The sequence below is a fragment of the Rhinoderma darwinii genome, chromosome 10 (genome assembly GCF_050947455.1).
Source record: "Rhinoderma darwinii isolate aRhiDar2 chromosome 10, aRhiDar2.hap1, whole genome shotgun sequence".
In the NCBI taxonomy this organism is placed as follows: domain Eukaryota; kingdom Metazoa; phylum Chordata; class Amphibia; order Anura; family Rhinodermatidae; genus Rhinoderma; species Rhinoderma darwinii.
Genome location: NC_134696.1, coordinates 57349820 through 57368310, shown reverse-complemented (window position 1 = coordinate 57368310; position 18491 = coordinate 57349820). Strand labels below are relative to the sequence as shown.

At 41.1% G+C, this 18491-nt stretch overlaps 1 protein-coding gene across 9 annotated transcripts in view; it reads left to right on the top strand.

Annotated features, from left to right (window-relative positions):
• SYNGR4 (synaptogyrin 4) overlaps positions 1-18491 on the top strand; it is a 126482-nt gene that overhangs the window by 65547 nt on the left and 42444 nt on the right. For 8 of the 9 annotated variants that reach the window (XM_075839961.1, XM_075839964.1, XM_075839960.1 and 5 more), the window contains one exon: positions 17303-17442. In XM_075839961.1, coding sequence (XP_075696076.1) covers positions 17303-17442 — 140 coding nt within the window. Of the gene's footprint in view, positions 1-17302; positions 17443-17606; positions 17703-18491 lie in introns of those variants that run through there. The other variant, XM_075839965.1, reaches the window with a different exon arrangement.

The window sequence follows — 18491 nt, the reverse complement described above, 5'->3', positions numbered from 1 at the left end:
GAAAAGCCATTGCTTGTTGCTTTTACATCCATGTATGGAAGAACCCCGGCAGGCATCTGCCAATAAAAAGGGTCAATTTTTGGAGGGCTTGTCAAAAGCCATTGCTTGTTGCTTTAATGCTTTTACATCCATGTATGGAAGAACCCCGGCAGGCATCTGCCAATAAAAAGGGTCAATTTTTGGAGGGCTTGTGAAAAGCCATTGCTTGTTGCTTTAATGCTTTTACATCCATGTATGGAAGAACCCCGGCAGGCATCTGCCAATAAAAAGGGTCAATTTTTGGAGGGCTTGTCAAAAGCCATTGCTTGTTGCTTTTACATCCATGTATGGAAGAACCCCGGCAGGCATCTGCCAATAAAAAGGGTCAATTTTTGGAGGGCTTGTGAAAAGCCATTGATTGTTGCTTTTACATCAATGTATGGAAGAACCCCGGCAGGCATCTGCCAATAAAAAGGGTCAATTTTTGGAGGGCTTGTGAAAAGCCATTGCTTGTTGCTTTTACATCCATGTATGGAAGAACCCCGGCAGGCATCTGTCAATAAAAAGGGTCAATTTTTGGAGGGCTTGTCAAAAGCCGTTGCTTGTTGCTTTAATTCTTTTACATCCATGTATGGAAGAACCCCGGCAGGCATATGCCAATAAAAAGGGTCAATTTTTGGAGGGCTTGTGAAAAGCCATTGCTTGTTGCTTTTACATCCATGTATGGAAGAACCCCGGCAGGCATCTGCCAATAAAAAGGGTCAATTTTTGGAGGGCTTGTCAAAAGCCATTGCTTGTTGCTTTAATGCTTTTACATCCATGTATGGAAGAACCCCGGCAGGCATCTGCCAATAAAAAGGGTCAATTTTTGGAGGGCTTGTGAAAAGCCATTGATTGTTGCTTTTACATCAATGTATGGAAGAACCCCGGCAGGCATCTGCCAATAAAAAGGGTCAATTTTTGGAGGGCTTGTGAAAAGCCATTGCTTGTTGCTTTTACATCCATGTATGGAAGAACCCCGGCAGGCATCTGCCAATAAAAAGGGTCAATTTTTGGAGGGCTTGTCAAAAGCCATTGCTTGTTGCTTTAATGCTTTTACATCCATGTATGAAAGAACCCCGGCAGGCATCTGCCAATAAAAAGGGTCAATTTTTGGAGGGCTTGTGAAAAGCCATTGCTTGTTGCTTTTACATCCATGTATGGAAGAACCCCGGCAGGCATCTGCCAATAAAAAGGGTCAATTTTTGGAGGGCTTGTGAAAAGCCATTGCTTGTTGCTTTTACATCCATGTATGGAAGAACCCCGGCAGGCATCTGCCAATAAAAAGGGTCAATTTTTGGAGGGCTTGTCAAAAGCCATTGCTTGTTGCTTTAATGCTTTTACATCCATGTATGGAAGAACCCCGGCAGGCATCTGCCAATAAAAAGGGTCAATTTTTGGAGGGCTTGTGAAAAGCCATTGCTTGTTGCTTTTACATCCATGTATGGAAGAACCCCGGCAGGCATCTGCCAATAAAAAGGGTCAATTTTTGGAGGGCTTGTCAAAAGCCATTGCTTGTTGCTTTAATGCTTTTACATCCATGTATGAAAGAACCCCGGCAGGCATCTGCCAATAAAAAGGGTCAATTTTTGGAGGGCTTGTGAAAAGCCATTGCTTGTTGCTTTTACATCCATGTATGGAAGAACCCCGGCAGGCATCTGCCAATAAAAAGGGTCAATTTTTGGAGGGCTTGTGAAAAGCCATTGCTTGTTGCTTTTACATCCATGTATGGAAGAACCCCGGCAGGCATCTGCCAATAAAAAGGGTCAATTTTTGGAGGGCTTGTCAAAAGCCATTGCTTGTTGCTTTAATGCTTTTACATCCATGTATGGAAGAACCCCGGCAGGCATCTGCCAATAAAAAGGGTCAATTTTTGGAGGGCTTGTGAAAAGCCATTGCTTGTTGCTTTAATGCTTTTACATCCATGTATGCAAGAACCCCGGCAGGCATCTGCCAATAAAAAGGGTCAATTTTTGGAGGGCTTGTGAAAAGCCATTGATTGTTGCTTTTACATCAATGTATGGAAGAACCCCGGCAGGCATCTGCCAATAAAAAGGGTCAATTTTTGGAGGGCTTGTGAAAAGCCATTGCTTGTTGCTTTTACATCCATGTATGGAAGAACCCCGGCAGGCATCTGCCAATAAAAAGGGTCAATTTTTGGAGGGCTTGTCAAAAGCCATTGCTTGTTGCTTTAATGCTTTTACATCCATGTATGGAAGAACCCCGGCAGGCATCTGCCAATAAAAAGGGTCAATTTTTGGAGGGCTTGTCAAAAGCCATTGCTTGTTGCTTTAATGCTTTTACATCCATGTATGGAAGAACCCCGGCAGGCATCTGCCAATAAAAAGGGTCAATTTTTGGAGGGCTTGTGAAAAGCCATTGATTGTTGCTTTAATGCTTTTACATCAATGTATGGAAGAACCCCGGCAGGCATCTGACAATAAAAAGGGTCAATTTTTGGAGGGCTTGTGAAAAGCCATTGCTTGTTGCTTTTACATCCATGTATGGAAGAACCCCGGCAGGCATCTGCCAATAAAAAGGGTAAATTTTTGGAGGGCTTGTCAAAAGCCATTGCTTGTTGCTTTAATGCTTTTACATCCATGTATGGAAGAACCCCGGCAGGCATCTGCCAATAAAAAGGGTCAATTTTTGGAGGGCTTGTGAAAAGCCATTGCTTGTTGCTTTAATGCTTTTACATCCATGTATGGAAGAACCCCGGCAGGCATCTGCCAATAAAAAGGGTCAATTTTTGGAGGGCTTGTCAAAAGCCATTGCTTGTTTCTTTTACATCCATGTATGGAAGAACCCCGGCAGGCATCTGCCAATAAAAAGGGTCAATTTTTGGAGGGCTTGTCAAAAGCCATTGCTTGTTGCTTTAATGCTTTTACATCCATGTATGGAAGAACCCCGGCAGGCATCTGCCAATAAAAAGGGTCAATTTTTGGAGGGCTTGTGAAAAGCCATTGCTTGTTGCTTTAATGCTTTTACATCCATGTATGGAAGAACCCCGGCAGGCATCTGCCAATAAAAAGGGTCAATTTTTGGAGGGCTTGTGAAAAGCCATTGCTTGTTGCTTTTACATCCATGTATGGAAGAACCCCGGCAGGCATCTGCCAATAAAAAGGGTCAATTTTTGGAGGGCTTGTCAAAAGCCATTGCTTGTTGCTTTAATGCTTTTACATCCATGTATGGAAGAACCCCGGCAGGCATCTGCCAATAAAAAGGGTCAATTTTTGGAGGGCTTGTGAAAAGCCATTGATTGTTGCTTTTACATCAATGTATGGAAGAACCCCGACAGGCATCTGCCAATAAAAAGGGTCAATTTTTGGAGGGCTTGTGAAAAGCCATTGCTTGTTGCTTTTACATCCATGTATGGAAGAACCCCGGCAGGCATCTGCCAATAAAAAGGGTCAATTTTTGGAGGGCTTGTGAAAAGCCATTGCTTGTTGCTTTAATGCTTTTACATCCATGTATGGAAGAACCCCGGCAGGCATCTGCCAATAAAAAGGGTCAATTTTTGGAGGGCTTGTGAAAAGCCATTGCTTGTTGCTTTTACATCCATGTATGGAAGAACCCCGGCAGGCATCTGCCAATAAAAAGGGTCAATTTTTGGAGGGCTTGTGAAAAGCCATTGCTTGTTGCTTTAATGCTTTTACATCCATGTATGGAAGAACCCCGGCAGGCATCTGCCAATAAAAAGGGTCAATTTTTGGAGGGCTTGTGAAAAGCCATTGCTTGTTGCTTTTACATCCATGTATGGAAGAACCCCGGCAGGCATCTGCCAATAAAAAGGGTCAATTTTTGGAGGGCTTGTGAAAAGCCATTGATTGTTGCTTTTACATCAATGTATGGAAGAACCCCGGCAGGCATCTGACAATAAAAAGGGTCAATTTTTGGAGGGCTTGTGAAAAGCCATTGCTTGTTGCTTTTACATCCATGTATGGAAGAACCCCGGCAGGCATCTGCCAATAAAAAGGGTCAATTTTTGGAGGGCTTGTGAAAAGCCATTGCTTGTTGCTTTTACATCCATGTATGGAAGAACCCCGGCAGGCATCTGCCAATAAAAAGGGTCAATTTTTGGAGGGCTTGTGAAAAGCCATTGCTTGTTGCTTTAATGCTTTTACATCCATGTATGGAAGAACCCCGGCAGGCATCTGCCAATAAAAAGGGTCAATTTTTGGAGGGCTTGTGAAAAGCCATTGCTTGTTGCTTTAATGCTTTTACATCCATGTATGGAAGAACCCCGGCAGGCATCTGCCAATAAAAAGGGTCAATTTTTGGAGGGCTTGTGAAAAGCCATTGCTTGTTGCTTTAATGCTTTTACATCCATGTATGGAAGAACCCCGGCAGGCATCTGCCAATAAAAAGGGTCAATTTTTGGAGGGCTTGTGAAAAGCCATTCCTTGTTGCTTTTACATCCATGTATGGAAGAACCCCGGCAGGCATCTGCCAATAAAAAGGGTCAATTTTTGGAGGGCTTGTCAAAAGCCGTTGCTTGTTGCTTTAATTCTTTTACATCCATGTATGGAAGAACCCCGGCAGGCATCTGCCAATAAAAAGGGTCAATTTTTGGAGGGCTTGTGAAAAGCCATTGCTTGTTGCTTTAATGCTTTTACATCCATGTATGGAAGAACCCCGGCAGGCATCTGCCAATAAAAAGGGTCAATTTTTGGAGGGCTTGTGAAAAGCCATTGCTTGTTGCTTTTACATCCATGTATGGAAGAACCCCGGCAGGCATCTGCCAATAAAAAGGGTCAATTTTTGGAGGGCTTGTGAAAAGCCATTGCTTGTTGCTTTAATGCTTTTACATCCATGTATGGAAGAACCCCGGCAGGCATCTGCCAATAAAAAGGGTCAATTTTTGGAGGGCTTGTGAAAAGCCATTGATTGTTGCTTTTACATCAATGTATGGAAGAACCCCGGCAGGCATCTGACAATAAAAAGGGTCAATTTTTGGAGGGCTTGTGAAAAGCCATTGCTTGTTGCTTTTACATCCATGTATGGAAGAACCCCGGCAGGCATCTGCCAATAAAAAGGGTCAATTTTTGGAGGGCTTGTCAAAAGCCATTGCTTGTTGCTTTAATGCTTTTACATCCATGTATGGAAGAACCCCGGCAGGCATCTGCCAATAAAAAGGGTCAATTTTTGGAGGGCTTGTGAAAAGCCATTGCTTGTTGCTTTAATGCTTTTACATCCATGTATGGAAGAACCCCGGCAGGCATCTGCCAATAAAAAGGGTCAATTTTTGGAGGGCTTGTCAAAAGCCATTGCTTGTTGCTTTTACATCCATGTATGGAAGAACCCCGGCAGGCATCTGCCAATAAAAAGGGTCAATTTTTGGAGGGCTTGTGAAAAGCCATTGATTGTTGCTTTTACATCAATGTATGGAAGAACCCCGGCAGGCATCTGCCAATAAAAAGGGTCAATTTTTGGAGGGCTTGTGAAAAGCCATTGCTTGTTGCTTTTACATCCATGTATGGAAGAACCCCGGCAGGCATCTGTCAATAAAAAGGGTCAATTTTTGGAGGGCTTGTCAAAAGCCGTTGCTTGTTGCTTTAATTCTTTTACATCCATGTATGGAAGAACCCCGGCAGGCATATGCCAATAAAAAGGGTCAATTTTTGGAGGGCTTGTGAAAAGCCATTGCTTGTTGCTTTTACATCCATGTATGGAAGAACCCCGGCAGGCATCTGCCAATAAAAAGGGTCAATTTTTGGAGGGCTTGTCAAAAGCCATTGCTTGTTGCTTTAATGCTTTTACATCCATGTATGGAAGAACCCCGGCAGGCATCTGCCAATAAAAAGGGTCAATTTTTGGAGGGCTTGTGAAAAGCCATTGATTGTTGCTTTTACATCAATGTATGGAAGAACCCCGGCAGGCATCTGCCAATAAAAAGGGTCAATTTTTGGAGGGCTTGTGAAAAGCCATTGCTTGTTGCTTTTACATCCATGTATGGAAGAACCCCGGCAGGCATCTGCCAATAAAAAGGGTCAATTTTTGGAGGGCTTGTCAAAAGCCATTGCTTGTTGCTTTAATGCTTTTACATCCATGTATGAAAGAACCCCGGCAGGCATCTGCCAATAAAAAGGGTCAATTTTTGGAGGGCTTGTGAAAAGCCATTGCTTGTTGCTTTTACATCCATGTATGGAAGAACCCCGGCAGGCATCTGCCAATAAAAAGGGTCAATTTTTGGAGGGCTTGTGAAAAGCCATTGCTTGTTGCTTTTACATCCATGTATGGAAGAACCCCGGCAGGCATCTGCCAATAAAAAGGGTCAATTTTTGGAGGGCTTGTCAAAAGCCATTGCTTGTTGCTTTAATGCTTTTACATCCATGTATGGAAGAACCCCGGCAGGCATCTGCCAATAAAAAGGGTCAATTTTTGGAGGGCTTGTGAAAAGCCATTGCTTGTTGCTTTTACATCCATGTATGGAAGAACCCCGGCAGGCATCTGCCAATAAAAAGGGTCAATTTTTGGAGGGCTTGTCAAAAGCCATTGCTTGTTGCTTTAATGCTTTTACATCCATGTATGAAAGAACCCCGGCAGGCATCTGCCAATAAAAAGGGTCAATTTTTGGAGGGCTTGTGAAAAGCCATTGCTTGTTGCTTTTACATCCATGTATGGAAGAACCCCGGCAGGCATCTGCCAATAAAAAGGGTCAATTTTTGGAGGGCTTGTGAAAAGCCATTGCTTGTTGCTTTTACATCCATGTATGGAAGAACCCCGGCAGGCATCTGCCAATAAAAAGGGTCAATTTTTGGAGGGCTTGTCAAAAGCCATTGCTTGTTGCTTTAATGCTTTTACATCCATGTATGGAAGAACCCCGGCAGGCATCTGCCAATAAAAAGGGTCAATTTTTGGAGGGCTTGTGAAAAGCCATTGCTTGTTGCTTTAATGCTTTTACATCCATGTATGGAAGAACCCCGGCAGGCATCTGCCAATAAAAAGGGTCAATTTTTGGAGGGCTTGTGAAAAGCCATTGCTTGTTGCTTTTACATCCATGTATGGAAGAACCCCGGCAGGCATCTGCCAATAAAAAGGGTCAATTTTTGGAGGGCTTGTCAAAAGCCGTTGCTTGTTGCTTTAATTCTTTTACATCCATGTATGGAAGAACCCCGGCAGGCATCTGCCAATAAAAAGGGTCAATTTTTGGAGGGCTTGTGAAAAGCCATTGCTTGTTGCTGTTACATCCATGTATGGAAGAACCCCGGCAGGCATCTGCCAATAAAAAGGGTCAATTTTTGGAGGGCTTGTCAAAAGCCATTGCTTGTTGCTTTAATGCTTTTACATCCATGTATGGAAGAACCCCGGCAGGCATCTGACAATAAAAAGGGTCAATTTTTGGAGGGCTTGTGAAAAGCCATTGCTTGTTGCTTTTACATCCATGTATGGAAGAACCCCGGCAGGCATCTGCCAATAAAAAGGGTCAATTTTTGGAGGGCTTGTCAAAAGCCATTGCTTCTTCTTTTACCACCTTATATGTATGAACCCTGGCAGGCATCAGCCGCCTAAAATGGTTAATTTTTGTACCTTTTTTAACAATGCATTAAGCATACAACATGCACAAGTGCAGTGGTTTCTGTTAGTTATCTCCGTGTCCCATCCGTTTTCCTAGAGCCATACATGTTGGCGTAACTTTGACACCAACTTTGCATTAAAGACAGCTCAAAAGTACTTGGATACACTCATGGGTGACCTAAGAGTGTTATACAGGGCTTCTAGGGCTTTAAAACAGTGTTATACACGATTTTTAGGGGCTTTCTTGTATTACAGGTTCGGTCATAACTAGTTCGGTCCGAATCGAACTTTTGCACGAAATTCGGCGAACTTGCCGAACCGAACTTTTCATAAGTTCGCTCATCTCTACCCTTAATGTAAAGGTGGATAACTTATGTAACACTGATGGGATTTTTGCATATGTTTTTTATTCCTTACTGAATGTTTTCTTTAGTTGTTTCTTTTGTGCTCTGTTGGGGTTGTCCTCTAATATGCCATGTGGAATTGTAAACATTGGAAGCAGGACTGCCTAACATCTGTACATTCCTGGACAGTCTGTAAAAATGCAGATCATTTTTTTTTATGTCTGTGATTATTTTGATACTGAAGAAGCTTGTGCAGTTTATCATGATTGTAATTATCTTCATTTTACAGCTTACAGTAAATGCTGCTAATGTGTTCATATCCGTATTCAGGACTATAGAAATATATTTTCTATCATACTGTATTTATATATCATTATGTTTTTCCAGTTTGCACATAAATAATGTTGGCTGTCAGTGATTTTTGGATAATCTGTCCAGAAAAAAAAAATCATGTTGGAAAGCCTGATGAAGGAGGGTCCCTTTTATGTGTCATCTAAATAATCAATTATTAATATATCTGTGCATATTATATACTGTAGGTAACCTTTAACAATATACCCTCATGTATTACTGCTAGTAATCTGTTTGAAGGTTGGCTATACGATGACTAAGGGTAAGGCCACATGTCGGTGACACGGTTTTATTGCGTTTGAAAACCGCATACGGTCAACTGCATGCGTTTTCTGTCTCTGTAATGCTGCAGTTCTGTTCCATTTTTTTTAAAGGAAATAATTGATGGACATAGCTTTCACTGGTGTTGAAGTTTGTTAGGTGCTTCCTGTATATAGTTCATTACAAGGCATTGCAGAACTGTTAGCAAAAACGCAAGCAGTTCAGCAACAACTTTGGCATTGCGGTCATTAACTGCATGTGGTCGGACATTATGAAGTTGCTGTTAACTGCACAAAAAACACATTGTAATATAATAAGGGTATGTTCACACGCTTAACAAAAAACGTCTGAAAATACGGAGCTGATTTCAGAGAAAACGGCCTCTGATTTTCAGGCGTTTTTGAAGCTGAAAATGACATTTGGAGCTTCTTTTGAGGCTTTTTTCAGGCGTTTTTTGAGGCGTTTTTGGAGCTGTTTTCAATAGTCAATGAAAAACGGCTCCAATTACGTCCCAAGAAGTGTCCTGCACTTCTTTTGACGAGGCTGTATTTTTACGCGCCGTCTTTTGACAGCGACGCGTAAAATGACAGGTCGTCGGCACAGTACATCGTAAAGCCCATTGAAAGTAATGGGCAGATGTTTGTCGACGTATTGGAGCCGTTTTTTCAGACGTAATTCGAGGCGTAAAACGCCTCGTTTATGCCTGAAAATAGGTTGTGTGAACCCAGCCTTACAGCAGTCTGTCCATAACACAAATTTCAGCATTGACTTCTATTGAAAAATGACTTGCTGCGGTTTAAAAACGCAACATAAATGCAACTTAGTCGCACCGTGTGGCCTTACCCTTAGGCTGGATTCACACGAGCATGTTCGGTCCGTAAAGGACGGAACGTATATATCGGCCGCAAGTCCCGGACCGAACACACTGCATGGAGCCGGGCTCCTAGCATCATAGTTATGTACGATGCTAGGAGTCCCTGCCTCTCCGTGGAACTCCTGTCCTGTACTGAAAACATGATTACAGTACGGGACAGTTGTCCGGCAGCGAGGCGGGGACTGCTATCTATCGTCGTACATAACTATGATGCTAGGAGCCCGGCTCCCTGCACTGTGTTCGGTCGAAATACGTTCCGTCCTTTACGGACCGAACATGCTCGTGTGAATCCAGGCTTACAATGATCATCAGAATTACTTGGTTACCGTATGATTGGTAAAACATCTTTAAAAATATATTTTGAGCCTAATGTGGTATTTTTTTCATATCTTAAAATACTTGTTTTTGTCTTACAAAGATAATGTAATTTATTTAGTCGTACATTTTTTATGGATGTAATAAGAATACTACTGCTACCTATAATGATTGTACTGCATTGCACAAGAATATAATAACTGTAGTGAATCTTGAGATTAAAGAAAATGCATTATTTATATCTTAATGGATTTAAGTTGGATTACTGACAAGGCCACTGAGGAATTTGCACATGATGAATATACAGTACAGTGGTAAACACTCATGCCAGTCAAATATAAGTTCTCTTAGATAAATCTGGATATATTTTCTCAATTATATTATTAATTATTAATACTATTAGTCATTAGATATAAGTATAGTCCTTAATCTAGGATATGCTTAACCACAACCACATTTTACTACCATAGACTGTCACTCAGCCATCTTATTGTGTCAGCTAACAGGTATTATTTAGTTGGCCCTTAAGGCCTAGTTCACATGGAGTATTTTGCAGGCAGAATGAATTCAAGTCAGATTTTGATCTGCACCCCCTTTTTCCCACAGTTTTCATGGCGTCTTTTTGCTGCGTTTTTCGCCCGGGGGCCACTGAGTACCGCGGGCAAAAATGGCCACGAAAAACGCTTTTCCTGCCTCCCATTGATTTCAATAGGAGGTCAGAGGCAGACCCGCGCAAGAAAGAACATTCCGCTTTTTCCCCCCTCAAACGGCTAAACGTCTCCGCCTCTCATTTAAATCAATGGGAAGCGGTATTGGGCGTTTTTTTCGCTGATTCGGACCCAGCTTCTACGTCAAAATCAGTGCCCAAAAACTCAGTGTGAACTGGGCCCAAAGGGACTCCGTTACCAGGTTTATGCTGCCCTACCTGAGGGCAGTATAAAGTAGTACCAGAGACCCTGATTCCAACATTGTATCACTCACTTTTGAGCGTTCAGTGGTCTTTGCAAAAATCTCTTTTTCTCCAGCAGCTCATATTCATCAGCTGCGGCTAGCCCTGCCCACCGGCCGCTGATTGACAGCTTTCTCCCTGTACTGTGCATGGGAAAAAAACTGCCATTTAGCATCAGATTGGTCGGGGCTAGCCGCAGCTCATGAATATCGAGGACTCCTGAGCGCGAGCTCATTACTGAGAGGACTCCTTGCTCGACTCGGGCAGCAGGAGATAAACAGGGATATTATGAAAACGACTGAGTTTTACAAAGTACGTTATACACTGCTGGAATCAGGGTCTCTGGCACCACTTTATGCTGCCCTCAGAAAGGGGAGCTTAAACCTGGTGACTGATTCTCTGTAAAATTAAAAATTATGCAACTTTCTGATATATTTTGTGTATCAATTCCTTGTCGTTTTCAAGATATCTGCTTCCTGTAATTCTAAGGGAACCATCATTGTTTACTTTTAAAATGTTGAAAATCTGTCCGGATCATGTGATGTACATGGAAACTCTGATAACTGTACAATAACTGTAACGAGTCATGCACCTGTGTGATTATCACATGGCCAGGACAGATTCTCGCCCTCTGAAGGTAAATAATTAATTTTCCCATTTAACCCCTTAGTGACCACCAATACGCCTTTTCACGGCAGCCACTAAGGGGCCTTAGGCTAGGCCGTTGCCCTTTAACGGCGGCCCAGTCCAAGTCCTGCATGGGTGTTCCGTGCAGGCTGGAGCGGGTGCTCGGTTGTCTGATGACAGCCGGTCTCCTGCTACAAACGGCCGTGATCGAAGTTTACTTAGATCGCGGCCGTTTAACCCGTTAAATGCTGCGGTGAATAGCGACAGCGGCATTTAAATAATTTGCTGAGGGAGGGAGCCCCTCACCCATCGGCGGCCCGCAAATGTAATCATGGGCCTCCAATGGGGTGCCATGGCAGCCGGGGGCCTGATAAAGACCCCCCAGGTCTGCCCTGGGTATATGCCTATTAGGACGTGCCAGAGGCACCGTCGGGTTTCCATGGCAGCCGGGGGCATGGCCTAATAGATTGCCTGCCGGTTTTACACTGACAGGCAATAATGCTTTGGTATACTAAGTACACCAAAGCATTATAGCAGTGATCTAGAGATCGCACAGTGAAGTCCACTAGTGGGATAAAAAATGATTGTGAAATAAAAATTATTAAGAAAGACTGCAGTAAATAAAAAAACAACAACCTTTTTTTTCCATAAAAAGTGTAAAGAACTAAATAAAAGTACACATATATGGTATTGCCGCAACTGTAATGACCCAAACAATAAAGTTAACAAGTAAAAAACAACAGCGAAATTGCTATTTTTTTCCAATTGCTCCCAAAAAAAGTCATAATAAAAGTTAATCAATAAGTCCCATGTACGCCAAAACAGTAACAATCAAAACTACATCTCGTCCCGCAAAAAACAAGCCCGCATATCACTACATTGACGGAAAAATAAAAAAATGACGGCTCTTGGAAAGCGACGATGCAAAAACAAATAATTTTAGTTCAAAAGAGTTTTTATTGTGCAGAAGTCGTAAAACATAAGAAACCTCTACATATGTGGTATCGCCGTAATCGTACCGACCCATAGAATAAAGGTAACATGTTAATTACGCCGCACAGTGAACGGTGTGAATTTAAAACGCATAGAACAATGGCGGTATTTCAGGGTTTTTTTTCTATTCCCCCCCCCAAAAAAAAGTTTATATAAGTTAATCAAAAAATTATAATATGCCATTAAAAAGTACAACTAATCCCGCAAAAAGCAAGTCCTAAAACAGCTATGTCTACGGAAAAATACAAAAGTTATAGCTCTTTAAATGCGACTATAGAAAAAAATGAAAAAAGTAGCTCGGTCATTAGAGCCTAAAATAGGCTGGTCACTAAGGGGTTAATGATACTATGCAGACATATTAAAAAACAGGAGAAATGTATACACAAATAATATAAGAAAATTGTATAGCTTTTCATTGTGCAATGAATAAAATTTATAGAAACAGAAAACCCCTTTAACCTGTTCACGTGCTGCGCCGCAACTGTACGTCCTGCAGAGGGCTTGCTTCTCGCATCAGGACGTACAGTTGCGGAGTAGTTCCCTTTACACACTGTCTTAACGGACAATGTCTGGGAACCGGGAGGTCAGCTGTCCCCGACAGCTGACACTCCAGTCTTGCCGGTCAGCGGACCATCGCCGCTGATTTTGGCAATTAACCCCATAAATGCGGTGACTGATTGCGTTCGCCGCATTTAAGTAGTTTGAAGCACTTCGGCAGCCCCCACAAAGTGATTGTGGGGGCTGCCGATGCTTGTTGTGGCAATCGGAGGCCAGACAATGACCTCCGGGTTGCCATGTACGGAAGCCTCGGAGGAGCAGCCTCTGGCCGGTCCTCCGAGACTTCCTGTCAGTGTGACTGTCACGTCACAATGACAGAATACATTACACAACGTAGGTAGTGTAATGTACTCTAGCAGCGATCAGAGCCGCTAGTCTAAATGTCCCCTAGTGGGACAAGTAAAAAAAAGTTAAAAAAAAAGTAATACAAATTTTAAAAAAAAGTGTAAAAATAAAAGTTATAAACAAAAAATGCTCTTTTTCCGATAATAAGTCTTTCATTATAGGAAAAAAATGAACGCATTAAAAAAGTACACATATTTGGTATCACTGCGTTCGTAATGACCCAAACTATAAAACTATAATGTTATTTTTCCCGCACGATGAACACCCCAAAAAAAAAATCAATAAAAAACGACACCAGAATCGCTATTTATTGGTCACCACTCCTCCCAAAATAGGGACTAAGAAGTGATCAAAATGTCGCATCTACCCGAAAATAGTACCGATAAAAACTACAACCCGTCTCGCAAAAAACAAGCCCTTACACAGCTTTTTTGACTAATTATTTTATAAAAAAGTTATTTTATTGCGCAAACGCTGCAAAACATAAAAAAACCTATGTACATATGGTATAGCCGTAATTGTACGGACCCGCAAAATAAACTAAAACTAATTTATAGCACACGGTGAACGCTGCAAAAAATAAACTAAAAAACATTGTCAGAATTTCTTGTTTTTGGTCATCCGGCTTGCATAAAAATTTAATAAAAAGTGATCAAAAAAATCGCATGTACCCCAAAATGGTACCAATGAAAACGACAGATTGTCCTGCAACAAATAAGCCCTCACACAGCTCCGGTGGAGAAAAAAATAAAAAACTTCTGGCTCTCAGGATATGGCGATGCAAAATGTGCAGAGTGTTCCAAAAGCGGATAAGATTGGGCACCATTTATCAGTGCGACACTGGCCAAACATCTATGAATTATTATTTATTTACCGCATTATTATACCCTCTTATTATGCCCTGATGTTGCCCGCACAGGTTACATATGCCCCCACATTATAAACTGAAATACCAGCAAAACCCCAAACAGAACTATTACGAAGCAAAATCTGCACTCCAAAAGCAAAATGTCGTCCCTCCCTTCTGAGCCCTGCAGCTTGCCCAAACAGCAGTTTGCACCCACATATGGCATCGCCATACCCGGGAGAACCCGATTAACGCTTTATGAGGTATTTGTCTTCAGTGGCACAAACTGGGCACGACATATTATGCACTAAAATGGCATATTAGTGGAAAATGGCAATATTCACACCATCCGCTGTGCATTAACCCCTTTGCGCACTATGACTTAATAGCACGTCATGGTGGGGTTGATGTATGGGGCGGGCTCACGTGCTGAGCCCGCTCCATACGCTGCTGGTGTCAGCTGGACTAACGGACAGGAACAGCGATCGTGCGGTTACAGAAGCCTGTAAAAATAACAATATACTGCAATACATTAGTATTGCAGTATATTGTACCCGCGATCCAATGATCGCTGGTTCAAGTCCCCTAAGGGGACTAATAAAATATGTAGAAGAATTAAAGTTATTAGTAGTGAGAGAAAAAAGTTTAAAGTTAAAAAAAAAACCTTTTCCCATTTTTCTTCTAAAGTTATGTAAAAAAATAAACTATTGCTATGTCCGTAAAAGGCTGAACTATTACAATATACCATTATTTAACTCGCACAGTGAACACCGTAAAAAACTTAAATAACTTAAACCGCAAAAATTGCTGTCTTTTTTTTGTCACTTTAGCTCTAAAAAAAATGAAATACAACTTTTGGATCACTTTTAATGTACCAAAAAATGGTACCAATAAAAACGACAGCTCGTCCCGCAAAAAATAAGACATCCCACTGCTCAATCAACCGAAAAATAAAAAAGTTACGGCTCTCAGAATGTGGTGAAACAAAACAATTTTTATTTTAACAATTTGATTTTTCTTTGTAAAAGTAGTATAATATAAAAAAAACTATATAAATTTGGTATCACAGTAATTGTATTGAGAAGCAGAATAAAGTAAAGTTTTTGTTTTTACCGCACGGCGAAAGCTGTAAAAACGAAAACCCCAAAAAGTGGAATCAGATTTTTTTTCCTATATCAGCCCGCAAATAATTTTTTTTCAGTTTCCCAGTACATTTTATGGCTCTTTAAATGGTGTCAATAGAAACAACATATCCTTCCGCAAGAAATAAGCCCTCACACTATTGACTGAAAGAGAAAAAAGTTATGGCTCTAAAAATGTGGGGAGTGAAAAACGAAAATAAGAAAGCAAAAAATGGATCAGTCCTGAAAGAGTTAATTCATTTCTAATGAAAAAAACCTATGACCACATGTGGGGTATTCCCGTACTCGCGAGAAATTGCTGTACAAAAATTGGTTGTTTTTTTTTTTTCCTCCTTTATCCCTTGTAAAAATGAGAATATTCAACATTGTAGTGGAAAAAAATTGTGATATAAATTTTCGCGGCCTAATTCTAATAAATTCTGCAAAAGACCCTTGGGGTCTAAATGCTCACTATACCCCTAGAAAAATTCCTTGAGGGGTGTTTCCAAAATGGGGTAACTTTGGGGGTTTCCACTGTTTTGGTCCCTCCAGGGCATTGCAAACGCGACATGGCACCGAAAACCATTCCAGCAAAATCTGTGCTCCAAAATCCAAATGGCGTTCCTTCCCTTCTGAGCCCTGCTGTGGGTCCAATCAGCAGTTTATTACCAAATATCGGGTATTGCCGTAATCAGGAAACATTGCTTTACAAATTTTGGGATGTATTCTCTTCGTTATTCCTTGTAAATATTAAAAATGTCTATGTTTTTTCAGAAAAACAGTAGTTTTTCATTTTTACAGACTAATTCCAATATATTTAGCGAAAAACCTGTGTGGTCAAAATTCTAACTATACCCCTAGATAAATTCCTTGAGGTGTAGTTTCCAAAATCTGGGTTGTTTCCACTGTTTTGGCACCACAAGACCTCTTCAAACCTGACAAGGTGCCTAAAATATATTCTAAAAAAAAGGAGGCCCAAAGTCCACTAGGTGCTCTTTTGCTTCTGAGGCCGGTGTTTCAGTCCATTATCACACTAGGGCCACATGTGGGCTATTTCTAAAAACTGCAGAATCTGGGCAATAAAATATTGGTTTGCATTTCTCGGGTAAAACCTTCTGTTTTACAAAAAAAAGTGTATTAGAAATGAATTATGGCAAAAAAAATATAACTTGTAAATTCCACCTCTACTTTGCTTTAATTCCTGTGAAACGCCTAAAGGGTTAAAACACTTTGTGAATGCTGATTCGAATACCGTGAGGGGTGCAGTTTTCAAAATAGGGTGACTTCTTGGGATTTTTGAATATATAAGGCTCTCAAAGCCACTTCAGAACTGAACTGGTCCCTGACTAACTGGCCTTTTGAAATTTTCTTTAAAATATGAGAAATTGCTGCTAAAGTTCTAAGCCTTGTAACGTCCTAGAAAAATAAAAGAACGTTCAAAAAATGATGCAAACATAAAGTAGACAAAATGTTAACTAGTAACTATTTTGCGTGGTATTACTATCTGTTTTACAAGCAGATACGTTTAAATTTAGGAAAATCCTAATTTTTGCTATTTTTTTCTAAATTTTGGTGTTTTTCAGAAATAAATACCGAAATTATCGACCAAATTTTTTCACTAACATAAAGTACAACATGTCACAACAAAACAATCTCAGAATCGCTTGGATTGGTAAAAGCATTACGGAGTTATTACCACATAAAGTAACAGATGTCCGATTTGAAAAAAACGGCTGTGTCCTGAAGGCCAAAACAGGCTCAGTCCTGAAGGGGTTAAGAAGTTGAATTTGTCATCGCTGAAAAATCTTCTTTCATTAAGGCTCTGTTCACATCTGCTTTGGAGGCTATGTTAGGGGCCTCCCTCGCAGATCCGGCAGAGCTTACCGGAAACACCGCATGCTACAACCACGAACACCCCGAAGGAAAGCCGACAGAACCCATTAGAGTCAATATGTTCCGTCGGCCGCCGATGGTGTCCGTGGCGCAACAGAACTTTGGTTTCTAGTTTTCTCTTGTTCTGCTCCTCTGACCGAGCAGAACAACGGAACACACCGATTCAGGTGTGAACATAGCCAAATATCAAAACGGCAGACCTTATTTTAAACACAAAACTGTAAATAATTATAATACTATATTGAAATACTTTGTTATGTTAACTAAATATAAGTATTATATCACTAGTTCTCTGTGCTGCCCTTTGGTTTATTGGATTCTGCTTCCTGGCACATCAGTGGGCTCTGTCAGTACCTGATACCTATCCACTGGGAGTTGGAAGTGGCCAAAATGCTATTGTCTTCTCCTTTTTATCTATTCCTTGCTGGGTAAGTTATTTTTATATGTATAAACATATTTGGTGCTAAGTCCTAATTATTTGACACCAAAATCAGCTTTGAATTAAAAAATATGTTTTTGGTTGCGATGGATTTTTCCATAGTGACATTGTTTTGGCAGTATCAAAATTTTATAACATTAAATTTCTTCACAGGTATTATCTATAGTACAATATCTAGTTAATATAACTCATGGAAACAAAATAATTTGTATTCACAGGTAAGATTAATTAGCACATATATAATATGTTGGTTAGTTTTCCTTTGCCGCTACTTTCACACTTAGGGTATGTGCACACACACTAATTACGTCCGTAAGTGACGGACGTATTTCGGCCGCAAGTACCGGACTGAACACAGTGCAGGGAGCCGGGCTCCTAGCATCATACTTATGTACGATGCTAGGAGTCCCTGCCTCGCTGCAGGACAACTGTCCCGTACTGTAATCATGTTTTCAGTACGGGACAGTAGTTCCACGGGGAGGCAGGGACTCCTAGAGTCGTACATAAGTATGATGCTAGGAGCCCGGCTCCCTGCACTGTGTTCGGTCCGGGACTTGCGGCCGAAATACGTCCGTCAATTACGGACGTAATTAGTGTGTGTGCACATACCCTCAGAGGAATCGCTGTGGATTTTCTGTTCTGGATTTGTGGGCCGAAAATCTGCAATGGAATACAGTAGCATTAATCCTACAAAAATAAGGTGCAAACCGGAAAATCTTCTGAACAGGTGCACGTATCCCTGCTTCCAGATTTTGGCATTAGTAAGAAGAAAAAAGTTGCTTCTGATGGGTGGTTTGGGCATTTTAGCATTTGTTGACAGTATCCACCTGCATTTAACATTTTTCTACTGAGATACCTCATTGTCTGAAATGACTAAAATGGGCAAATAAAAGAAAGCAGTTTGATAACACATATCTATTACAAAATGCCTTTGTTTTCATTCCTGCACAAATGTTGTTCAAAAAGGGGGTACACTTCAATTCTAGTACGATTAAGCTGGTTTTGCATTGAACTGCTTCTCCATAATTGGACCTTACA